Below are 26,741 nucleotides of genomic sequence, written 5' to 3' on the forward strand. Positions count from 1 at the left end.
GTCTGTGCAAAGTGATCATAAATCGATTTATTAAAATGAATGTGATGTCATCGCTGTGCCTGTTAAGCCGAAAACTTGCATAGTTGTCATCTACTTGTATTTCTTTGTGTGGCGGCCTCGCCTATATTAACATGGTGACACAGAGAAAACAACGAAGAAGACGTTCAGTTCAAGTGACTGCTGGTAGTAGAAGACAAGATATGGCGGCGATTTTCTGACTTCTGGTGTGAAGTGGAGGTCCTCGGCTGCATCCAGGTACTCTTGGACATTTCATTCCTGCTTGATGTTCCACAGTCAACTGTAAGCGATATCAGAAAGTGGAAGAGTTTAGGAACAACAGCAATTCAGGCAATTTTTGGGGCATTTTACATTTAAGTAACATCTAAAGGATCATTTCACTTTTTTTTCAATTAACATTTCAGAACTATAGTTATCTCCAAGTACAAAGGACGTGTGATGACGTTAAAACTTTATCTATTATTTAAAGCCGGTTACACACCGCCGCATGGTAACTAACCTGAAAACCACCTCCCTGCTGGAGGAGTCCCCCGAAATGCAGAGCGTTTTTTAAAGTGGCTGCTGCTGCAGTGCTTTGGTGAACGTCACAGCAGAGCCCGCCCACAAGTCCATCACAACCCCCCTCCCTAAAAACACATAGCGTACCTTACAATCTCTGTATATTAACATGTATAATGTACTATAAAACGGAGGGAAAAATACGGTTCCGTCGTCAAAATAATTCCCCCTAGAAAATACGTTTCAATGGTTGGTTCCACAGTTTTTCTTCTGGTTGTCTTTGTACGACGGTAGAGCCGTGTTGTAGAGCTCAGGATATTCCGACACTAACATTATGAGCTCCTCCATTGTTTGCTTTGACCCGTGAAGCCTGCTATTTTAGGGTTCTCTCCCTCCTTGGATGTGATCGGCGGCTGCCGTCAGAAAGTTCAACACGCTGAACTCCGAGCGGCAGGGCGAAATCTGTGCGCCTTCAGGTGGGTGGCAAACACTTCTGGGTCCTACCACCGTGGTAAAAACCGCATCCCATCTGCCGCCCTTCCCTCATTAAAATGACTGGAGGCGGTGAATTGCCGCGCGGCGTTGTGATAAAGACTAAAGGTTCACAGTTTTTGGAAAGTATAGCTCTTCTTTGCCACCTTGGGCTTCCGTACACTTTTGACTTTGCTGTAAAAACATGCACATCAACTATCCTCTCAGTCTTGTCTCCCCAGATGCTCCTGCATTGTTTTTCCTCTGTTTGGTTGTTTCTTTGTTTTTCTCATCATATACTTTTATTATTTAATTATTTCTATACTTTTCTGTTCTTATTTTCATCATCGAGCCGCTCAAACAAAAGGCTTCTCCCGCATGGCCTCGATAAAGTTTGATCTTAAGTTTTAATTACCTCACTGAGCTCACATTGCTCTGCTGGGTAGTTAAAATATTTTAATTTTTTAAAATGCAGAGTGACATTTGGACTCCAGAGCCCCTCACACAGACAGAAGCAGCAGATGGCAGAGCGACGTGTTTACTGTCAGAATGGGAGTTTGATGCCGGGGAAGAATTGAGTGGGAGGGAGGGGATATTTCAGGAGAAAGATGGAGCTTAAGGACATAAAACACCCTCAACAGACAGTTAAAACATACTCTCTCTCTCTCTATCTGTGAGAGTTAATGGGATCAGAGCCATCTGGAGGATCCCACCGTCTCTGCTGCTCGATTTTATATTCCACAGACAAAAACTCGACTTTATTGCTGTTATTTTTAACAGGAACAACATCTGCAGCTGCAAGAGAACAAGCGATAAAACAGAGCGCGCTTGTCATCGAGTCTGCAGCCGGAGACAAACGCTGTGATGTTTGCATGATAAATAATCTGGAAGAAGTTCAAAATCATGTTTCCTGGTTCAGCACACTCGAGGACACGGTGTTTGGCACATGATGTCTGAGGACCTTAGCTGGAAATTAGCCAGCGTTGGTGTATGTGGGTGTGTTGAAGCTTGCTCTTAAGTGGAGCATCTCTAAAATGATTTCCCAGGTCGCTGAATGATGTAATTGTCCCTGCATCGCTCACTCCAAGCACGGTTTCCAATATAAATTTTGCTAACAGCTGAGCTCACTGTATTGTGCTGTAGATGTAGGTCAAGTACATCCACACTCATGCACTGTGAAGGAAGTGTTCACCTTTTTGCTTTAGTGATGATTCAGGCCAATAACCAGCTGGGCCGTGCAGTGTGAGTCTGTACATTTAGAGTATAAATACTCCAAACAGCAGGAGCTGGAGCTGCCTGTGGTGCTTCTTTTGATGCACTTATGATACAGATTTCATCACATCTGCTTGGCTTTGTCCTGTGTACCCCTCTGTCCTATATACCAGGATAAAATGATACCAGGAGCACAACTGCAGCCGCCACCACCACCCCCTGCATGTGACATTTACCTTCTTTCAGATCCATCGGTGTACAACCAAACAAAGTTGGGGGACTGAAACTGATTTACTCACCATTGTGTAGCACCCCCTCTTCTCCTCCAGATGTTTTTATTGGTGAAAGGTCTGGACTGCAGGCAGACCAGTTCAGGACCCGGACTCCTCTCCTGTGAAGCCGTGCTGTTGTGATGGATGTGGTATGTGGGTTAGCATCGTCTCGCTGAAATAGTCAAGGCCTTCCCTGACAGAGACGTTGTCTGGATGGGAGCATATGTTGTTCTAAAACCTCTCTCTACTTTTCAGCATTGATAGTTCCTTTCCAGATGTTAGAGCTGCCCACGCCATAGGCACTAATGCAGTGGTTTTCAAAGTGTGAGGCGGGCCTCCCCTGGGGGGCGCCACAGAGCTTCAGGGGAGGTGCGGAACCATAAACCTGAAAAAAGGTGATTTTTCTTTGCGACCCTCTGCTGTGCATGGAGCAAAATGGATAGACTTATAGTTACTATAGGGACTGTGCTATAGAGCAGTGTTACTCAACCAAAGAGCCACATTTTTGAAAAATACCTTTGCAAGAGCCACAATCTAAGAGGTGAAAAGTGGCAAAAACAGCTTGAAGTAGCAATAAAAATAGGTTAAAGGTGGCAAAATGGTCAAAAAGCAACAATAAATGGGGAGGAAAAGTGGAAAAATGGTCAGAAAGTAGTAGAAATGGGTGAGAAGTGACAAAAAACTGAGTGGAAAGTGATTTAAATGGGCAAAAAAGCAGTCAAGATTTGCAAAAATAGTCAAAAGAAGAGGAAACAAGTGGTATGTAATGGCAAAAAATAGTTTAGATGGACAAAAAGTGGCAAGAAATGGTTAAAAAAGGGCAAAAAATGGGATAACAGTGGCAAAAATTGGGAAAAAGTGGAAAAAAAAATCTGAAAAAGGGCGAAAATTGGGAAAAAAGGAAACAAGTGGTATTAAATGGAAATGGCCAGCTTAAATTGACAAAAAGTTGCAAAAAATTGTAAGGAAAAAGGGAAAAAAATGGATAAAAATGGCAAAAACACAGCAAAAATGAGCAAAAAAATTGAAAAAGGGGGAATTTAATAATGAAAGGTAGCTTAAATGGGAAAAAGGTAAAAAAAAATGCAAAAATGTGCTAAAAGTGGAAAAAAAATGGCAAAAGAAGTTGTAAAATGCCCCAGAAAATATGAAAAAGGGTTATTTAATGGCATTATAACTGAATAAGAGGGAAAGGCAGATGTTTAAGGATGTTTGCAAACCAAAATATCCAAAATATATGTAAAATAATGTTGAATTTTTTTTTCAGTTTGGATCCTTTTTGTGGGTGGGGGTCCACCGAATGAACAATTTCTTCTTAGGGGAGGCTCACTCTTCCACACTTTGAAAACCACTGCACTATTGCAACCCCATACCATCAGAGATGCAGGCTTTAGAGCTGAGCCAGGAGAACAAGCTGGATGCTCCCTCTCCTCTTTAGTCCACAGGATACGGCGTCTGTGGTTTCCTCTGACCACAGAACAGTTTTCCATGTTTCCTCAGTCCATGTTAAATGAGCTTTGGTCCAGAGAAGACGGCGGTGTTTCTGGATCGTGTTCACATATGGCTTCTTTCCTCCATGATCCAGCTTCAACTGTCATTGGTGGATGGCACGGCCAACTGTGTTGACAGAAAAGATTTCTGGAAGTGTTCCTGAGCCCATGCGGTGATTCCAGTCCAAAATCATGCCTGTTTTTAACGCAGTGGCCCCTGAGGGCCCCTTCAACCTTGTCCCTTGCTCACATAGATTTCTCCAGATGCTCTGAATCTTTTGATGATATTTTGGACTGTAGATGGAGGGAGATTCAGTCTTCATAATTATACACTGAGGATTATTTGAAGTTGTGTCCCAAATTTTAGACCCAGTTTGGTGAACCTCAGCCCATCTTTTCTTCTTCCTGTATCAGACCAATCCGCCTTGAGAGTCATGATGGTGTATCTGTGATGGCACCAGTGCCGTGTGTTGTCTCGCTTTATATGTAAGTGGCACACAGACCTTAGATGCACAGCAGTTTTATTGTCTACCCGTGGAGATATCAGACAGAATATTACAGTATCCCTAAATCTCTGCCCATCTTTACTTCTGAGAGACTCTGCCTCTCTAGAATGCTCCTTTTACACCCTGCCATGTCATTGAGATGTTGACAATTAACCTAATTATCTGCAAAAAGTTCCTCCATCTGTTTTTATTAGTAACACTTGCTTTTCTAGTACAGCTTGCTCTGAGGCAGTTTCATTATTCATACTACCAGAGTGTGCTTTATGAAACAGCAGGACTTCAGATTTGTGACAGCAGAGGCTGATGCTGTCAACACATGCACTGCTTTATTTAACTCTTTACAAACTGTAGAGGAATTTAAACACAATAAAAAACAAAATATGTGTGGCAATCATCATTGCAGACACGTTTAAAGTCCCAGTGGATTGACAGATGATTTTCTTTGTTTTTATTGCAGCATTTTATGAGCACAGGAGAAGTTAGGAAATGTTTTAATAAAGCTCTCTAATGGAATCTAAATTTCTGACTGCAAATCCAGAGAGACAGCCCTGGTTAATCCTTCGGGCATGTCTTATCAGAGATTCTTATTCCTGAACTCATCCTCTCTCACATCCTTCCTCAGCTGCTTTTTCTGCACACAAGTCAAGTTTTAAACTCATTATCTTTCCTGAAATGTGGCACTAGATTTTACCCCTGCGCGGCGAGGAATGTCATGCAGTGATTTTGTGTCTAAAAGCAAGATTTCTCTGTCTTTGCAGGATTCCTCCGAACATCAGGGACATTGTTTACTGCACCGGGGTGAGCCTGATGGACGAGGACGTGTGGGAGTTCATCTGGATGAAGTTTCACTCGTCCAACGCCGTTTCGGAGAAGAAGATCCTGCTGGAGGCTCTGACCTGCTCCGACAACATCTTCCTCCTGAACAGGTACAACGGACACTTGATGCTGCATGTGTTTGTGTGTCAGGACGGTTTGACCTCATAGCAAGACAAACACATGTCTGAAGTTCTCAGAGGATGTGTCAGGCAGCTTGTTTTTACAATTGCTTCCTTTGAAAGCTTCACTAATCAATACTATTGATCTGGACATTGACTTGGAAGGGCTCCCTCTGGCTTTGTGGAGGGAGTCTTTGCTGTTACAAGAAGAAAAACAGATTTTTAGGGCTTTCATACTTTTAAAGCTTTATTATGGAGCTTCTGTTGCCAAGGACAAGTGGCATACCTTGTTTGTGCCTGGCTCTTTGGAAATTGTATTCTCAGGGTGCCGAAAAATCCAATTCCTTACTGGTCAGCACTCTGGTATTTCACTTCTTTTAATGCTATATGAGTAAAAGCAGCAGCAGGACCACGTATCTCTGTCAAAATGAAAGTATATTATACTTTAACATAGAGTGCCTATGAAACGTTTCAACCCCCCGGCTGTTTTACCCTTTAATCGATTTTATAACTCAGTTATGGTCAACATCTCCTGACTTTTTTTTTTTTTTTTTTTTTTTTTTTTTACAAAAATATTACTAAAAACCTTTTTCTACAAAGATTATTACAATATAATATCAATTAGACAAAAATATGTAATATAAAATAAGTAACCTTCAAGTCAGTATTTAGTAAAGTCACCTTTGGCTGCAATCACAGCTCTGAATCTGTGTGGATAAGTCTCAGTCAGTTGTTGCATTCCTTTTACCCTCTACCTTTACAAGCCTCCCCACAGCACGATGCTGCTGAAAAGCATCCCCACAGCACGATGCTGCTGAGAAGCATCCCCACAGCACGATGCTGCTGAGAAGCATCCCCACAGCACGATGCTGCTGAGAAGTATCCCCACAGCACGATGCTGCTGAGAAGCCTCCCCACAGCACGATGCTACTGAGAAGCCTCCCCACAGCACGATGCTGCTGAGAAGCATCCCCACAGCACAATGCTGCCTAGAAGCGTCCTCACAGCATGATGCTGCTTAGAAGCATCCCCACAGCATGATGCTGCCACCACCATGCTCCACAGTGGGGATGGTGTGTTTGTGGTGATGTCAGTGTTTGGCATCTTGTCTGATGGTCAAAAAGCTCCACTTTGGTCTCAGCAGACCAAAGAACTTTCTTCCTCTTGACCATGGAGTCTCCCACAGTCCTTCTGGTGAACTCTAGTCCAGATTGAATCTGAGTTTTCTTCGACAGTGTCTTTCTCTTTGCCACTCTCCCATAAAGCTCTGACTAGTGAAGAACCCGGCCAACAGTTGTTGTCCGCAGGGTCTCTCCCATCTCAGCTGCTGAAGTTTGGAACTCCTTCAGAGTAGTCATAGGTGTCTTGGTGGACTCTCTCACTAGTCTCTTTCTTGCACGCTTGCTCAGGTTGTGAGGACGGTCTGATCTAGGCAGATTTACACATGTGACATAGTCCTTCATTTCTTCATGATGGATTTAACTGAACTCTGGGGGATGTTCAGAGACTTGAAAATGTTTTTTTATCCATCCCCTGTTTTATCTCTGAGTTGCTTGAAGTGTTCTTTTGTCTTCATGGTGTAATGGTAGCCATGGATACAGATGACCCAGTGACTAGACCTTACAGTAGATGGCGGTATGCATGAAGTTAGTTTCCAAATCCACCAAGAAGAAGAAAGAAGAAGCAGCCAACTACTCTGATAGTCAAATAGATGCAATAGTGTATGATCTATGCAGATGATGGCATCCTGTGGAAGCTTTTTTTTTTTTTACTTTTAAGACAACAATGGCCCTCTTCCTACCTCAACATCTATTGTACAGCTCAGAGGAAGAAATAGGCCCACGCTGCACAGATACAACAGTTTTTGAAGAGACAGGAGACGTTTTAGAGACTCTGCTTACTGTCAAGTACTCAGTCCTTGAGTTTTGGGGTCAACTGTACTCAGATCCAGGCCTGAGTCTCTGATGTTAAAGCACTTTAAGAAATAATTTCATAAAGGAGAGGAACTGAGTCAAGAACGGGATATAAAAACCAGCTATTTTTGATGTGAACACTCGTTTTCCTCCATGCTGCTCCACATCTGTCAGGTTGGCTCGTCATCAAGCTGAAGCAGTCTAAATTTGGATCTCCTAAAAACTTCCTCTGTTGTCGCCGTTGTTGTTTGCCGCTGACCTTACCTCACGTCCTCCTGCTCGCGTGCCTAATTGCTTCTTACAGAGACGCTGCTTAGTAATTCATGAGCCGCACAGCAATTATTTATCTATTGGGGAACTTAGTGACAGCAGAATAAGGAGCAGTCACAACACTACCACACTGTTTTATCATCTTAATAAACAAACTGTTCCCAGTTACTGCCTCCAGCAAACATGCAGCCATCTTTATCATTGTTTAGGTTAGTTTATGGACATTTGATGTCCAGTGTTCTCTGTTTTTAGTCTCCACCACCTCCTCAGGGTGAGTCTTTGGCAGCTAAACTCTTCATTATGCCTCAGTTTAGTCTGCTTCTGTGTGCTGCTGAGCAGGCTGTGTGCTGTGGGTTTATCAGAGATAAAATAAAGTTTACTTCTGCTGCTGGGATTTATGTGAGCAGAGAGGTTGAACCAAAACTGTAAAGTTTGAGGCTGTAAAATGTAAGAAAACATATGGGTAGACATGAAAACTCTGCAGAGACGCTGCAGTTTGGTGAAATTTCTTCATTTGTATGAGAAAAGGGATTTTGCATTGGTTAAAAATGGCTTGTCATTATGTTCAGTGGTGTATGAATAACCAAAATACAAAATGGCAGTTTGGGAGTCATCCAATCTGGGTATTATTTGTTCTTTTAATATTAAACTCAGAATACAAAATTAGAAAATTGGCAGTTCTAGTGTTTGGATTTTCATTTAATATTTGATACCAAAACAGAACCCAGATACCGTTTTCAAATTTATGCTTTGGTCAAAAATAGTCAATGAAGAAACGAAACACAGGCTGAATCTGATAGAAGAGTTCAATCTGTGTGACTCAGTGCAGCACCCCCCTTGTTAAATCATGACTTAACTCTGATTAATCTCATTTTTTTCTAAAGCTGAGTTCAGTTTCACTATCCAAACCCAGACCTGATTACAGCCAGACCTGCTGAATCCAGAAATCCTTTAAACAGAACCTGTCTGACAAGGTGAAGTAGGCTAAAAGAACTCAAAAAGCAACACATCATAGTGCCATCTAGAGAAATTCAAGAAGTCACTGACATATATCTGTCTTGAAGGGTTACAAATTTATTTCCAAGACTTTGGGATCGTGAGAGCCATTACCCACGAATGGGAAAAAATGTGAACAGTGGCAAACCTTCCCAGAAGCAACAACAACAGCAAACAATTGTTTGTGACAGCTGTAAATGAGTCTTTCACATCACGGTGGAGGAATTTTGTCCCACTCTTTTTTTGCAGAGTTGTTTTAATTCAGCTACATTGAAGGGCCTGTTTAAGGTCATGCTGCATAATCTCAATCAAATTAAAGTCTAGGCTTTGACTAGACCACCTCAAAACCTTCATTTAGTTTTTAGTCCATTCAGAGGTGCACTTGCTAGTGTGTTTGGATTATTGTCCTGCTCCATAACCCAAGTGTAATTGATCTGGAGGTCATGAACTGATGGCTGGACATTCTCCTTCAGGATTTTCTGGTAGAGCACCGAATTCATCGTTCTAGTGGTCCAGATCCTGAATCAGCAAAGTAGCTCCAGACCACCACACTACCACCACCATGTTTGACTGTATGTCTGATGAAATGCTGTTAGTTTTACTCCAGATGGAACGGGACAGTCCAGTCAGTTGACAGAATAATTATCCAGAAGTCTTGGGGGTCATCAGGATGTTTTAGCAGTGGTTTTGGCCTTGGAACTCTCCCATGATGCCATTGTTGCCCAGTCTCCTTCTTATGGTTGAATCATGAACTCTGATCTTAACAGAGTCAAGCAAAGACCCCTGGTCTTTTTATGTTGTTCTGTGTTCTTTTGGGACCTCCTGGATGAGCCATCCATGCGCTCTTGGAGTCATTTTGGTAGGGAAGGTTCACCACTGTTCCAAGTTTTCCCCACTTGTGGATAATGTCTCTCAGCATGGTTGGCTGGAGTTCCAAAAGCTTTGAATTTGAGAGTCTGTAAAGGATTATAATGCCATTTCTAAGGCTTTGGGACTCCAGCCAAACACAGTGAGAGCCATTATCCACAAATGGAGAAATCTTGGATCTCCCAGGACTGTGATCCCAAACACACCAGCAAGTCCGCCTCTGACTGGCTTAAGAAACTAGGTGAGGGTTTTGGAGTGGTCTAGTCAAAGTCTGGACTAAGATCTGATTGAGATGCTGTGGCATGGCCTTAAAAAGGCCGCTCATGCTGTAAAGAGGAATGGGACAACTTTCCTCCATAGTGAAATGACAGACTCATTGACAGTTATCACAACCACTTGCTTGCAGGTGTTGTCAGCAAAAGAAGGTTCATTATTGTTCCATGTTTTCCCCATTCGCGGATAATGGCTCTCAGTTATTTTAAAGGGTTTCAATGAGTTTTTCACAAAGGGAAGGTTTGGATGCCTTTATTACCCTTAATAAATGAAACCATCATTTAAAAACTGCGTGTTGTATTTACTTAGGTTATCTTTGTCAAACATTAAAATTAGTCAGATGATCTGAAACGTTTTAAGTCTGACAAATAAGCCCAAAAAAAAAAAAAAAGAATAAATGAATCAGGATGGGGCCAGACACTTTTTCACAACACTGTTCAAGTCAACCCTCTCCTCAGTCCATATATGAAAACAAAACTTTTTAATAAGAGAGATGTATTAAGGTGAAAAATATCCTGAAGTGCAGCCAGTTTGCAGCCTGCAGGTTGTTATTCACGGTGTACGGAGAGAGAAGCGAACTGTAAATGGAACGGAAGGTGCAGTGAAAATTTGCCCAAGGCCATACATGAACATTAATCTGCAGCCCTGTAACTACCAGAGTCTGCGTGGGCGTGAGCGAGCTGCAGAGTATTTTATCAGGAACTAACCACGGTTATCTCTGCTAGAGAAAAATAGCCGGGATGGATTGATCTCACACACTCTCAAAAAATTGCACAGTGAGAAGGATTGGTGTGTGTTTCTGTGTGTATTTCTGTGAGGTATTGATTTTAAAGCTGCGGTAAACTGTCCTGCAATCAGAGAGCAGCGTGTTCGGAAAACCGCACACGCTCATAAAGGCACAGTCACACACAAACCCCCCCAAAAAAACCACAGCACAGCAGCTCACTGATTGGTCGCACAGGAAATGCTTTCAGTGCTGAGGCATTGTGGGAAAGGAGGGAGAAAATTGATTTGGAAGTTTAATGAATAGACGGCATCTGCAAACACGCAGACACTTAAAAAGTCACAAATACTAGGCCTGGGAAATAAATCAGGTTTACTGATCACAGGATGATCTACAACCCTAATTCCAAAAATGTCAGAACGCTGTTTTAAATGTAAAAAGAAGAAGTCAGTGACTGTCAGATCTCATAAACCCATATTTCATGCACAGATGATGAAACTGAAACATTTACCGTTTCTTGAAAAATATTAGCTCATTTTGAATTTCATGGCAACAACTGGATGCTGGAGTTTTGGGAGAGGAATGTTGTCCCATTCTTGTATGATGTTGGATTCTAGCGTAAGTCAAGGCCTTCCTTGAAAGAGACGTTGTCTGGACAGGAGCATACGTTGCTCTTAAAGCTCTCTCTACTTTTCAGCATTGATAGTTCCTTTCCAGATGTTAGAGCTGCCCACACCATAGGCTCTAATGCAACCCCATACTATCAGAGATGCAGGCTTTCGAACTGAGCCAGGAGAACAAGCGGGATGCTCCCTCTCCTCTTTTGTCTACAGGACATGGCGTCTGTGGTTTCCTCTGACCACAGAACAGTTTTCCATGTTTCCTCAGTCCATGTTAAATGAGCTTTGGTCCAGAGAAGATGGCAGTGTTTCTGGATCCTGTTCACGTATGGTTTCTTCTCTCCATGATCCAGCTTTAACTGTTATTTGTGGATGACAACTGTGTTGACAGACAATGATTTCTGGAAGTGTTCCTGAGCCCGTGCAGTGACTTCAGTACAGAATCATGCCTGTTTTTAACTCTTTGGGCACAACAGTTTTTTCAGTAAAATATTCAATTGTGTTATCAAGATTTCAAAAGGCTGTAGCTTGAAAGTGGTTAGAGACAAAGGCATACTGTAAATGAGAAACATCTTCAGTATGACCCAAAGTTTGTGGTGGGAGTAAATTCACTCATCTAATTTGCATATTCTGACGCCACCAGGCGGCCTCCACCACCACTGCTTCTACCACGTCCGCCCCTACCTCTGCGGTGTTTTTTTTATTCCTGCTACCTCCATCAGTGTTCGTGTTTTGACCACCCCTGCAACCCCCACCATGACCCCACCCCGGCCACCGTGACGAAAAGTATCGGCTTTGGTATGTGCTGCTTGTGGACTCTCATGGCCCACAGACTCGCGGTGGCTGCTCACAGACACATGGCATTTTCGGTCTCACCGGACAACTGAACGTCGTGTATTGACCACCGCTGAAACCCCCACCATGTCCCCTCATCGGCATTCGCAGATTACTCCCACCCAGGCCCCAGATGAGGAAAGCATCGGCTTCGGTATGTGCTGCTGGTGGACTCTCATGGCGCATGGAGTCACTGTGGCTCCGACGCACCACTATTACCGGATGACTGAATGTCATCATCACAGGAGTGAATATTCCTCTATTCCTCTTGGCATTGTGAGTATTCTCGCTACAATTCGCTCTCTTTCTCTCTTTTACGCTCCGACTACAACCACTTCTACCACTTCCTCGTCCCTCGACCGGCGGTGCATCTTCAAACTCTCTCTCTCCAAAACTTTGAATAGAAACATGCTAACGAATGCTTCTGGGATTGAAGTTACTCATGTCCGCCATCTCCTGGTGTAAAGTAGTAACAGCATCAGGCAACATACTTGCAGCTACAGCCTGTTTAATTCAGCAATGTTGCTTGTCACAATTTCTCGACTTTGGCGCTTAAAGGGTTAATGCAGTGGCCCCCTGAGGGCCCCAACATCAGCAGCACCCAGTATTGACCTTCAAAGTTTCCCTTGCTCACAGAGATTTCTCCAGATTCTCTGAATCTTTCGATGATATTATGGACTGTAGAGTCAGAGTCTTGACAATTTTCTGAAATCGTTCCACAATTTTTCCTCGCAGTTTTTCTCAGATTGGTGAACCTCTGCCAATCTTTACTTCTAAGAGACTTGGCCTCTCTAAAATGCTCCTTTTGTACCCAGTCATGTTACTGAGATGTTGTCAGTTAACTTAATAAGCTGTAAAATGCTCTTTAAGCTGATTTTATCAGTACCACTTACTATGCCAGTCTTCTGTTTCCCTGTCCCTACTTTTTTGAGATGTGTTGCTTCCATCAAATTCAAAATGAGTTCATGTTTTTCATGATATGTTAAAATGTCTCAGTTTCACCATCTGATATGTTGTTTAGATTCTATTGTGAATAAAATATGGGTTTATGAGATTTGACAATCACTGACTTCTTTTTTTACAAGTCATACAGTGTCCCAACTTTTTTGAAATCAGGGCAATAGAATACTTAGTGAAACATTTCAAAAAGCAAGTGATTTCATTTGAGCATCTTATTCATTGTACTGTTCAGGAATTCTTCCAAAGCAACAGCCACAAAAACATCAAACATCCTAACAGAGGCAGACTGGGATGGCGTCTTTGCTGCCTAAGTCCAGTGTCTCTGTGTTGACAACATTTGAAAAGTGGTGAAACTTTCCTGACCGTTTCCACCCACTTTTTCATGCTAAACATGTACTGATGTTACAAATTTTTATTTCAAAGAGGAGCTACACCCCAGAATTTAAACAAAAATATAACAAACTGCCTGTGCAGCATCAGTCTGCCTCAAGAGTCATGCTGGTGTATCTGTGACGGCAGCAGTGTTCTGCATGTACAGCAGTCTATTCTGTGACCACTAATGGAGACATCAGGCAGAATTTTTCTGACACGCTTCAGGTCACATGACTAACATTGCACTGGTTTCCATCTGATAAAGGTGGTCCAGAGGTTTAGTTACTCTTTTGCTCTGTTAATAGCTTTAAATGGCCGTTTGTATGAAGGTTGCTCTTTAATTACACTTCCATTTTTGTCTCCCAGGTTGCTGAATCTGTCTTTGACCTCTGACCTCGTCCCGGAGCAGGACGTTATCGACGTCATCATCCACGTCGGCAGAAACCCTCAGGGCCGAAACCTGGCCTGGAAGTACTTCAGAGAAAAGTGGGACGTCCTAAATGCACGGTGAGGAAGGCGGGGAGCTTCTTCTTCTTTAGTAGATCTGTAAATAAATAAAAACCTCACCTTTATCTGGTTTATGTTTCAGGTATGGTGAAGCGCTGTTCATGAACTCCAAGCTCATCAGTGGAGTCACAGAGTTCCTGAACACGGACAAGGAGCTAGCTGAGGTAAATACACTCAGACACGATCAAGCTTTAAGCACAGCTCTACTTAACTGTGCATGCAAACGTACTGACTGTCCATTCCACCCACCCACAGAACTTCTTCATGCCTCTGCATTCTTCTGAATAAAAACTCTGAAAAACAACTTATCCTGGCACCAAAACTACTAAAATGAACAGACACAAATGACCACACAGGAAATGGGAGAAGGGAGGTTGGGGATTCCTCTGATTGATCAGAAAACATCCTCATTAAAGAGACTTGACAGAAATGTAGTTTTAAAGCTGTCATTGAGAATTCTTCCGACTCTAGTACTACTAACATCTGCTGAATATTCATCCAGGCCTTTATTTTATTCAGCGCAGCGTCTTTTCTGAGATTTTACTACGAGGAAGAACTAAATAAACCTCAGAATAAAGACTGAAAGTCAACAGAGAGGTGTTTATTTGAGTCAAGCTCTCTCATATCCATGCTTTTTTCTGCTGTTGTGAGGAACTTCTTGTTGGTTGAATGAATGATTAATTCGGTAATGCTGCTGTGTTTGACAGCAGTAAGCATCCTCCCGCCCACCGAGCATCTTAAAAATGAGTCTCAGGTTGAGTCACAGAGGGAGGAGAGGTAAGGGAAGAAGACGGTTAAAAATAGAAGGTGAGAGAGTGGGATGGAGAAGAGGGCAGAAAGAAGTGAGAGTGAGAGTAAAGGAGAGGCAGAGCTAACGATATAAAGTGTATGAAAGAGAGCTGAAGGGATGGATTTTTCTCCTGCGCTCCACTGGATCTGTCAAACTCCCAGCAACACCAAGTTTCCTCTTCAGTCCAAAAACTTTGAAGAAAAAAACTCAATTTAATCGTCTTCCTTCGACAAAGTTTCTCCTCTGACAAATAAAGTTTCCCTTTAACACCTCACCTCACATGCAGGAAACTTTTCTGCTTTAATTACTGTTCTTTAAGACGGCGTTTCACTTTCATGCCACTAGTTTTACCTCTAATTGCCTTGAAAGGAAAGCCTCTCTTTAATAGTCACCCTTTTAAAGGACAGTTTGGCTTTTATTATAACCGGCTCTATCTCTCATGAATGTTTCTGTCTCACCGCGTTTAAAAAGGAACGACTCTTTATTCTCAAACATCAAGCAACCTTTAGTTTTTTACCCATTAGCCTCTTTTTGGATGAATTTTTATCATTAATGTTGGTTCCTGATGTTAGATTCACACCAGTATAAATGTTCTTTTAAGCTCCAGTGGAGATTAATTCTAGCTTATTATTGCATTTGCCTCACCTTGATTGCCACCTTCCTGCATGAATCTGCTTTGTTTACTAATTCATAATGATCCCTCTGCAGTTCACTGATTTAGAGTGTACTGACACACCTCTTAACATTCTGTTTCCCTCCACTGTGATGCTCTGGGTTTACAGCAGATATGGACCGTCATGTTTTTGTGCTTCTGTGATCTCAGGATGTTGGCAACTGTCACAGCTGGCTCTGAACAGTTAAATATAGGGGAGCACAGAGGTGCTGCAGAAATAGAATTCATTTACATTAAAGTTTAAATAAAACAATCGTAATTGTCGCCTCCTGTCACAAAATTGTATTTACTTATTAAAAGGATTTTGTAACGGCTCAAAACCCACAAAACTTTAGACAGGGGTCCTCAACGTTGGGGTCGGGACCCTATTGGGGGTCATGAGACGCTGAGAGGGGGTCTCCAGATGCCTTCAAAAACAGCAAGAACATTTTTGAATAACACTGTTGCCACTTTACACCAGTTTTGCCAAATTTTCACCTTTTTCATCACTTTTTTTCCACCAATTTGCTCAATTTTAACATATTTTTGCAACTTAAAACCCATTTTTTGTCCATTTTAAATCCTTTCCACCACTTTTTTTCTGCCTGTTTTTGCCACTTCTAAAACAAATCTTGCCACTCTCTGCCTGTTGTTGTCTCTGTTGACACATTATTGCCACTATTAACCCTTTTTACCACTTTTTAAGCCACATTTCACAATTTGATATGCCCATTTTTGCCAGTTTCAGACTTTTTCTAACCCTTTTTGGCCAGTTTTTATCAATTTTCATCCCACCTCACCAAATTTCCAAGAGGGGTCCAGCTGCAGACCTCCACTCTCATTCGGCGTAACAGCTCCTCCAACGTGAAGCGGAAGCCACCTCCATCGTAGGACGGAAGTGACATAAATCTAATCCTCTCAGCCGTCTGATAGGCTCCTCCACCTCCAGCTCCTCCTCTATCATCAGACGGAAGTGACATACATCATTCATGTGTTAAAAAAAAAAACCTACCCCAGTGAGCTACCCCTAAATCTAACCAGTGGAAAATAAAATGCTAAACCTAACCTAAAGCTAAGCAGATATTCACTTCCTGATGTCACTTCCTTCTGACGGTGGAGGGGATCTCAGAGTGGAGCTTGCAAGAGTGGAGGTCTGCAGCTGGACTGTCTTGAAATTTCCACCTATTTTGCCACTGTAACATCATTTCAGCCACTTTTGAATCCCCTTTTACCACTTAATATGCTAAATTTTTGCTTTTTGGGGGGGGGGGGTTGACACTTTTATGTAATTTTGGCATTTCTAACCTTTTCTGCTACTTTTAAAATCCAATTTCAGCCCCTTTCCCACTATTTTTTGCCATTATTAACCCATTTTAGCTGTTTTTAATGTATTTTAACCCATTAAAGCCTGGAAACACAACTTATAGCCAGAAAATTATCATTTTTTGGAACTGAAATGTTTATTTAACTTCTACTGAAATTCAAAAAATCAAAATTTACATAAAATTTAACATATATATATATTTATATATATATATACATACATATATATATATATATATATACATAGTATCTCATTTGATACGTTAGGTGTTTCTGGTAACTGATAATCCACTTGAGGGCATTTTGATCATTTACCAGATTGTATTCTGAAGTTTTGTTTTTTTTTTAGTAATTTATTGATCATATTGATTAGATAGAGGTATCATAAAAGTATGTATCAAGTATGATACAGCAAGCTTTAAGGGGTTAATTCTGTTTTCAACAAAAGGATTTACATTTTTAAGAGGACTACTTACTACACAAATGAATTAAAATGTGTTTCTTTGATAAGAGTTGTTATTATTCCAGGTAAATATATAAAATACCACAGCTTAACTTACAATGGACCATGATTTTGCTGGCCCCCAGTTCAACTGGGACCCAGAAAGGCTGCAAGACAAATATGAAAAGCTGAATTGGGACCGAAGCACAAATAGTCATTACTATGAAAATGATCCATCATCTGCCTAAGTTGCAGCAATCTGAGATGACAGGCTTGCAGAGTGGCACAAGGAGCCACAGGTTTCAACTTGTCCTGTCATGAATCTTTGGGCTGAACTGGACTTAGAGACCAGAAAAGGTAACGATGCAGATGGATGATACTTTTCATTTACATCTATGCTTATGTTATTGATGTAGTTTCCTCCTCCTGCTGTCTCTTGTTGATTAGTGTTTGTTGCCTATTATAGATTTCGAAAACCTATTAATGCATTTGTCCTTCCAAAATGCAAAAACAAGTCAAATTTTACATTTCAGTGAATATCTGTGTGGAATTTGAATGCATAGAAGTTTGTCCCTTCTGCCTTCCTATTTTCCTGCTAATTTCTTTCAAATAAATGTGGAGAGCTTCCTGCTGATGTAAGCTCCAGCCGACCTCCGACTGTGAGTCTCAGAACATTATCTGTGAGAAAAACAATAGGGACTGTTATTCTAGAAACAGGGACACCCAAAATAACTTCCACTCTGAGAGTCTATTAATGGGTCCAGCCGCCTCAGACTCCCAGAATCAAGCTGTGAGCTGAACACATGAAGTACGTTTTAAAAGACAGGCTTTCTAATAAGTTTTCAGTTCTCTGCTACGGTGGATGTTTTACGGCCATGTTTGAGCGCTGTGGTTTGATTTAGGAGTGAATTCAGAGGCAACTATAGGACTTCAGGCTACAGTGCTTAAATTATGAATATGTTGTTGGTTTATTTTAATCAAATCCTATTGTGTGGTGAAATTGACTTCTCAGGCTTTTGGGAATCACAAAACTTCTGCCTTTTTTCCTTCCTGATTGTCACAGAGGTTTCTAACAGCTGTTCTATCATCTCTTTTCCATCCTCTCCTACCATTTTGTCTTCCATTTCCCCCTCATCCCTTCTCCTTCCCTCCATTTTCGGTCTTTTTCAACCTTTTCAGTTGAAGGAGTTCATCCAGTCCAGTGGCGTGGGAGCGGGGCCGGCTTTGCCGCGGGCGCTTGAGATTGTTGAAGGCAACGTGCGCTGGCACCGCCTTCACCGGCGGCAGTTCTACCAATGGCTGCGCAAACCTCCCAACTCTGCGCTGGGCTAACGCTAGCCAAACTGAAGGGACTGCAGACTGGCTGCAAGCCGACGCTAATGCAAGGCTAGCTCAAAGACGCAGTCTGATAGGATGGGGATGAAAGAGACGGACTGACCTGACTGGGTTTCAGATGTTTTTTCTTCTTTTTTTGCTTTTAAAGAAATATGTTTTCTATGGCTTTATTTCAGACGGATTAGTGTGGCTGATGCTGTTAAACTGGTTTTTGTGCTGTGAAATGACGAGTTTATGCCACAGAGGAGCTAGCTGACTAAATAGTTATTATGGGCTGAAAAAAGAGATGGACACGGTTAAACAAAGGATCTAACACAGTTTCTTAGCTAAGACTTTAACTCTGATAATCCATTTTTAAAATCAACCCTAACCACAACTGTCTGAAAGTCTGATGGCCTTCCCCAAAGCTGTCACGCCAAACATCACTAGAGAATCCTGTGATTCCAACTATTTCAACATCTACGATCTACACATTCTGCAGACCACGACAAGCAACGATTCCTCGAGTCATTTTCCTTCCCTTTAGAAGCTTTATTGACCAATCCCAACTGCCAATGGTCCAGATGTACGCAACTTCCTGTAGGTAAAGCAGCACTTCACAATAAAAGCATCTAGAGAAGAGACAGGCAGCTTTGCAGCTTATTTAATGAATTCTGCACAGCAGTGGTCCCCAGACTTCTCGTCCCATGATCCTCAAAATAACAGTGCAAGAGGCTGAGGATCCCACTGTCCCTAGAGAGGGGTTAAGCGTCTAATGTTGCACATAGCCCAGGCAGGACGTCTGAGACAGGCCTTGGAAAATAGACTTTCCTCGCTTATGCTTTTTGTTATATACAGTCCTGTACATCAGTCTTAGGCATGTAGGGTGCTAAGGATTCATCATGGGGCCTGACGTTCCACAACCAGGGGCTGCAGAGAGGAAAGAGGGCTGGAGTCGAGCTCAACACATAAACACACGTGTGTCGCTCATCAGCCAATGCAAACCTCAACAGCATCTCGTTTTCCGGCTTTTTCACCCCAAGTAATACAACAAGAGACCGGCAGGGGTTTCCAGGCCTTTGGGACATCCATATCATGACCAGGGGCTTGTGGCACCCAGACAACATCCCAGGCCGTGCCTACTAGCTACATCCAACTCTTACTCTGCCCTAAAGATGTGGATTTCATTTTTATAACAAATTATTTTCCAATCTCCCTGGTAATATGCAAGGACATCCAGAGCATGACCAGGGTTGTGTCAGTCCTTCTTCCCACCTAACAGCACCCTTAGGCAGCTCGCCACATTTACGCCTTACTCCAGCTTCAGCTTTAGTCCCAAACATATCTAGAAGTTATTCAAAGTAATGTAACTATTCTAAGCTATTTTAAACCTGACATAGTTTCCAGATGCTTGTAAATCTAGCGCTCGTGCAAGCACATGTTTCGGCTGAGCAGCAGATGATCCATAAGGACCGTAGTAAGAGCTTCTTTGCTTTGGGCGGTAAGAACTGCATCTTTAACTCATGGCAATCACGTAAACACATGGCTGTCTCTCTAAAGGTTTCTTAACCTTGCAAAGCAGATGGATACGCCCGTTTCCTTGTTTTTCACTGGTGAATCCATCTTGCAAAGCTCCCATCTAAACCGTTTGGGCCCGGTTAGAAAGTGACGGGACCAGTCAGTGACGAGGGGCAGTACTGTCAGGCGCAGCAGAGTCGTGACATAAACAAGCAGCAGCAAGAGAGAGGCCTGTGCCGTTATGGAGGAAAAGATTAGCGTGGATGCTGCTAAAGCGCCAGTTTTATCAGAACTTGACAACATTTCTTCATCAAAAGAAGAACAAAGAACAGCAATGAGTTATTTTCTTTTCAAAAACGACAAAAGTCAAGTACTTACATGTCTACAGTCGCCATGTTTCGCGTTATTCCTCGGTAGCTGTGCACACGCAGCTTGATAGCGGCTACGTCCTGTGTTTTGTTGCTCTGATTGGCCCGTAGAGATGTGACAGACAGAACATTCATCCAGTCACACCGAGTTTTTTTCAAATCGCCAACCTTTTCCCAAACGATTCCTATTGAAGCTTTCCCAGATGGATGTGTGACACAGATCCATCTGGTGTGTCAGGTTCAAGGTTTCTAACATCTACAGCATTTTCTTTTAAAAAGTTGAAATTTATTTGTTTATAAGAATGATAAACAGTCTAAACTTTTACTATTAACATATAGATAAGAGACAGGCAGCTTTGCAGCTTATTTAATAAATTCTGCACAGCAGTGGTCCCCAGACTTTTCATCCCATGATCCTCAAAATAACAGTGCAAGAGTCTGAGAATCCCCGCTGTCCCTAGAGAGGGATTAGGTGTCTAATGTTGCACATAGCCCAGGCAGGATGTCTGAGACAGGCCTTGGAAAATAGACTTGCTTTGGGCGGTAAGAACTGCATCCTTAACTCATGGAAATCACGTAAACATAAGGCTGTCTCTAAAGCTTTCTAACGTCTACAGCATTTTCTTTAAAAGAGTTGAAAACTTACTTGTTTATAAGAATGATAAACAGTCTAAACTTTTACTATTATCAGGCCCAGACAGAAATACATGGGCCCATCCAAAGTTGGAAACCTGCTACCGCGCCTGGCATAGCCATGAACATTTATAAATATTGGTGGGCAGACGCTGATGAAGATCTGTCTGACTGTGGGTACCATTTAGTGTGATTTCAGTCAAACTAACATGTTTACATGGGTTTAGAAGTCCAGCTTTAGTTGCACTAACAGAATCATTGAACATCTGACTGCATGTAAACATCCTGAGTCATACACCCAGTAAAGACGCCTTTATCTGTTATGGTTCCCATTCTAACTGGTCTAGGATCAGGCTAGTGTTTTCAGACTGACACTCTGCATGTCTAAATCATAATAAATTCAATCATGCTGTTATGCATCCGTCTAGGGGGAAGGTACATAACATAATATTTTTTTTTTAGAAACAAATGTTTTTCCCAGTCCCCAAACTAACAGGCAGGATCTAGGTACAAAGTTTAACACAGTTTATTTACAATAATTTAAATTAAACAGGTCACCCAGTATAAAGTCAAACAAAAGACTGGATCCAAACTAAGGAGGTGATCTAGCACTCAAAAGAAAAGTTTATCCAAAAAAACCCACAGTTACCAGAAAAGGACTAACTAAGACTATGAGACAAAAGCAAAGCTGCGGGTACACTATAATAAAATTCTAAGAAAATTCAGTTATCACTGTATTTGGAGGCTGGGAGCAAACAAAGAGGTGCTGCTGTCAGTGAGGTTCCCCGTCAACTGCAGGCCACCGTATTTTAAAGAGGGAGAGAGCCAACCAGCGCCGCGTCTCCTTGCTGCCACCCTACCGACCAATCACGCCACACCACCTGGAGACATTCAAGGATCCACTCACACGACAGACCGCACACTCACTCACAAACACACGGGACAAACAGAGGCCTCACTCTCACACGAAACAAGACAAAGATCCACACGACAACAGAGCACTCACTCCCACACAAAAGAACAATACGAAGTACAAAACACAGTAACACAACAATGCAACACAATACAGCCACAGCAGTAACACATGCTGTTTGATACAGCTAACAGTAAATCTTCCCAGCAGCCAGCTGCATGTCGATCAGCGAACAGATCTGTAATTAACACAACATGAACTCGGTGTCCTCTGATCACAGCACTCTGAGGACTCATTCTCCCTGATTAACACTCAGGCAGCTTTGGCTCTGACTTTAAAAAAGGCCGCTTTCTAGGTGGGATCAAAAACTTCAGCTGGCTTTGTTGGGATCTTCTTTAAAAACCTTACTTTGAATATAAAAGCAGTAAAAAGCTTTAAAAATTTTGGTCCACACTGCACTAAAGGAAGAATAATTTTCCAGCAAATAGCAGTGATAATGTGGCGTCTTTTGTTTTGCAGGGTTTAGACACTTTTCAGCTGTTTAAAGAGGAATAGAATTAACAAGGAAACCAAATGTTCTCACATAAAAGTCCAAATTAAACGTGGCAATGGTGTAACTGAATGTGAAATTAAAAAGAACACCTTAGAATTGAAAATATTGGCAGCCTATTAAAAAAGCAATGAATTAAAGTTTTAATGTTACAGCCTCAGAAGAAGAATATAAAGCTTTTCAAAGACCAAATGAATGCACAAAGTAATAAAGTGTAAACAGAGAGACACTTATTCAACAAAAAAGCACCAAGAAATATCAAATAAGATAGTATTTAAAAGAAAAGACAACCAAAATAAAAGTTTTTTTCTTGCTAAATGACTTAGAAGTAGGGATGCCTTCATCACATTTGTGTTGCTAATGCTGATGTATTTACTGTTTGGATATAGCAGTTTACTTCGCAGTCGGTCTGCTTAGCTTTGTTGTGTGCTTTGACCTCCCACAGGGGGCAGCGTTTCCTGATAAAAGGAGGACAAAAGTCATCCTGATTCAGTCAACGACATGCTCTTACTTCCTTTGTTTAACAGAGCAGGAGAAAAACCTCCCAAACAGCAAGAATCCAACAGTCAGGAACGACTCAATCACATGATTACCAACAGCCTTTTTTTACCCCTTTCCCCAAACTTTGGTTAAAGCATGTTAGCGTCTACCTGTTAGCGCCCCACTGATGTAAAATAAGTCTGTTTGGGACCTTTAGATGACATTCCACTGATTTAAAAAGTTATGAAATATATATGTATGTATACATACAGTCATGTGCGTAACTTTTATGCAGACTGGAGATGGGGGGACAGTGGCCAGAGTCAAGCTCAACACGTCGACACACATTTTCATCTCTAATTAGCCAAACTCAAACTCGACTGTATTACTTTTATCCGGGCCTTTTCCCTCCCAAGGATTCAGCCTGCGGTTTCCAGGCCCTTGGGACAACCTAAGCACGACCAGGGGCATGTGGCAACCCTAGTACCTGCCTGGGTGGTACTCTAGGCCAGAGGTCCTCAACATTTTCAGCCCACAACCTCCAAAATAAAGGTGCCAGTGACCTGGGCCCCCACTGGACCTGAAGGTGGTTGAACACAACCATGAACATTCAAGAAAAGTCATGTGCAGACAAGGTCGCCCATTAAGGAGGGAAATGGGAGAGCGTTCTGGGGCCCTGCCAAACTGGGGGCCAGCAAAATCATGGCCCATTGTAAAGTTAAGCTGTGGTATTTTATATTTAACCTGAATAATAATCTCTCTTATCAAAGAAACACATTTTAATTCATTTATGTAGCAAGTAGCCTCCTTAAAAAAGAAAAAATCCTTTTGTTAAAAGCAAAATTAAAATAAGTTAAAAATAACTACAATTGGTTAATAATGGCAAAAATGATGGGAAAGGTGGTGAAATTAGATTTTAAAAGTAGCAGAAATGGGTTAGAAATGCCAGAAATTAGATAAAAGTGGCATAAATGAACATAATAAATGGTAAAAGGGGATTCAAAGTGTCTGAAATGGCGTTAAAGTGGCAAAAATAGGTGAACATTTGGTAAAATGGGAGGAAAATTAATAAAAACTGGCAAAAGAGTTAGCTGAGGCAGAAAGAGTCAGAAACTGGCAAAATTGGCTTTTCAAATTGTGAAATGTGGCTTAAAAAGTGGTGAAAGGGGTTATTAGGGGCAATAATGTGTCAGCAGAGCCAACAGTAGGCAGAGAGTGGCAAGATTTGGTGAGAAGTGGCAAAAACAGGCAGAAAAAAAGTGGTGGAAAGGGTTTTAAATGGGCAACATATGTGTTTTAAGTTGCATAAATGTGTTAACATTGGAGGGGAAAAGTGACAAAAATGGGTTACAAGTAGGAAAATTGGTGTAAAGTGGCAACAGTGTAATTTAAAAATGTTCTTAGTTTTTAAGGCATCTGGAGACCCCTTCTCAGTGTCTCGTGACCCCAAATGGGGTCCTGAACCCAATGTTGAGAACCCCTGCTCTAGGCCGTGCTTACCCACATCCAGCCCACATGTTTAGAACAATCATTTTTTGAGTCTAGGACTCTGGGTGTGCAAAACACAGTGCAAAAGATAACTATATACATTTTCAACATTCTCAGTAACATATTGTTATTGCACATGACAGACGCACAAATGCCACCATCTAACGCTATTTTTAGAAAACAAAACACCACTCTCGCTCGCTCTCCTTTTACTCTCTTCCTTCACTCTCTTTTCTCACTCATCTTCTGCCAAAGCTGCCATTTTCAGGGTGCTGTTCGACATTACCATAATATATATACCACACATCATATATTGCCGGAAAGCACAGATTCTCAGCTCTCTGTCAGCACTGGAATTTTTTAGATTGAGCAAACTTTCGAGGAGTTACAGTGTTGAGAATCCGTGTAGCGGTCTCGCGATACCTCTGGTGTTTTGCTATGAATGCCCACATCATGTAGTTGCAAATACCGTAATGAACCATATATGTGTGCATGCCCACAACTCTCAGCTTTCCAACACCGTTGGAATTTTTCTGATTGAACAAACTTTGACAGAGTTACGGTAATAATACTCCAGACATATAAAACACAGCACCGGCGCCGGCTCAGTAGGTAAAAGGTTAAGTGGTTAAAAACAGATAAATAAAAGCTATAAATGGCTTCATTTTCATTTAAAAAATTAAAACTAACGCAGAGACAAAGAAACAGACATTTTTTAGATCCTGAGGACCACCTATGTTGCACAATTTCTTTTCAAAGTAAAAGCCCTCAGATAGTTTCTAACGCTGGCTTGTTATTTATACCAAATCAAAATTTTCTATCCAAAAACCATTGTTTGAATGAATCCAAGGAAAAACTTTAGATGCATGCAATGATGTGCTGGTTTTGAAAACTAGGTCCTTTGCAAATTCCCGGGCCTTTTAAAAAAATATATGCTTACATTTTAATCCCAGCCTGTCACTGTCTCTTCCTGATCAACCTGGGCATCTCTAGGTGATTCCTAAATCACTCACGGACTGCAGGAACGTACCTGTAGTTAAAAATTTCATGTCACAACTTCCATGAATTCAATGCAATTCAGCCCACAGCATCTTTTATTTGGATATTTAAAGCTAAAAGATTTTTACCTTGAACGACTCGTACCCTGTCACTGAAACTTCTGACACCACAAAGTGAATATTTTTAATTTAAGAGTTCAGCCGTTGAGATTGCGGAAAGTTCACAACAATAGAGACCCATAAAATATTTTGTGACAGCTCTCAAAGACGTTTCTGTGTTTAGTAACCTTGTTGAGCTCGACAGCGTCAGAGAGAGTTTTCTTTGTGCAGAGTAATGAGGTCTATTAAATCTACACTTACTATGACGACCTCTCAGACTGACTTCAACCTTGGAGCCTAAAGAGGCAAAAACTCGACTGTGGTTTCACAAAGCACAAACCAGTGTGCTGTTGGATGAAGCACATCAGCCTCAACAAAACACTGGGTTTATTTTTTCTCAGCCAATCAATGTTCAGCCTTCAATCAACCCTTTTTCCAACCTCAGATAAAAGAGAGGGTTTGGAGGATTGTAAAACTGGGGCAGAGAAGATGGCGAAAAATTCTGTGGTTTATGTTGTCGTTGTATGCAGACGATGTGACGTTTTAAATGGGACGTCGGAGTTCAACACGGGTCGACTTTGACAGCTGGAATGGACGGATTGGAGGAGTATACGGCCTGGTGGATTCTGGAATACGACAGATTCTTTACTGGGATGACGTCAAAGGTTTTCACACCTGCAGGAATAAAACTGTGGCGAAGTGGTGGATTCTACAAAGCGATGGATTAATGACTTACGGAGCTTGACTTTGGATTTTATGACCTTTATTTGAAAAGATGGATACCCTGAAGGAACAGACTTTTTGGCATAGTTGGAGTAAGTTCTGGACCTCCCTAAATGTATGGATTTAAGGGTGCAAAAGTCTTTTCAACAGGCTTCAGTGTGAGAGATCCATGGCAGAAAACACAAAAGACTTCGAATCTAGCAGTTGGATCTGAGTTGTCTGATGGTTTCTGAAAGGATATCAAATCGGGGGCAACAGATCATGGATTTCATGTTTTTGTTTTTTTTAAGATTTTGGATGCTCACTCTCAGATCTATAAATGTAAATGATAATAGAAAGTATGGAACTGGACATGCCTCCTTGGACTTCTGGAGGGACGATAAATCTGAAAAGTCACGTGTTGAACCCCCGGACTCTCTGAAGTTATTCCTCCTCTGTTAGATCCGGCTTTGATGTTAATAATTGAGCCATATATGAATTAATGGGACTGCCTGCCTCTATACACCGTGTGTCCAGTGATGTGTGTGTGTGCGTGTGCGTGGCGAAGAAGCAGCAGCAGCCTCGGTGGCAGTGATGATGACTGCCTGTCATGATGATGAAATGATTATGATTATTGTCAGGACCATGAATGAGTCAGTGATGATACATGTTGATGTGAAAACGCTAATTAGTACCATGATGATTATTCTGCTAATTATTCAGTGCATTTTGA

At 41.7% G+C, this 26,741-nt stretch overlaps 1 protein-coding gene across 1 annotated transcript in view; it reads left to right on the top strand.

Annotated features, from left to right (window-relative positions):
* The window catches only part of LOC121505825 (thyrotropin-releasing hormone-degrading ectoenzyme-like), a 340,052-nt gene extending 319,950 nt beyond the window's left edge, over positions 1-20,102 (top strand). The window contains exons 17-20 of the mRNA XM_041781378.1: positions 5,226-5,393; positions 13,598-13,738; positions 13,821-13,902; positions 18,125-20,102. Of these exons, the coding sequence (XP_041637312.1) occupies positions 5,226-5,393; positions 13,598-13,738; positions 13,821-13,902; positions 18,125-18,277 (544 nt within the window). The 3' untranslated portion in view covers positions 18,278-20,102. The remainder of the gene's footprint in view (positions 1-5,225; positions 5,394-13,597; positions 13,739-13,820; positions 13,903-18,124) is intronic.
* The last annotated feature ends 6,639 nt before the right edge of the window (positions 20,103-26,741 follow it).

The sequence above is a fragment of the Cheilinus undulatus genome, linkage group 23 (assembly GCF_018320785.1).
Source record: "Cheilinus undulatus linkage group 23, ASM1832078v1, whole genome shotgun sequence".
NCBI classification, from domain to species: Eukaryota; Metazoa; Chordata; class Actinopteri; order Labriformes; family Labridae; genus Cheilinus; species Cheilinus undulatus.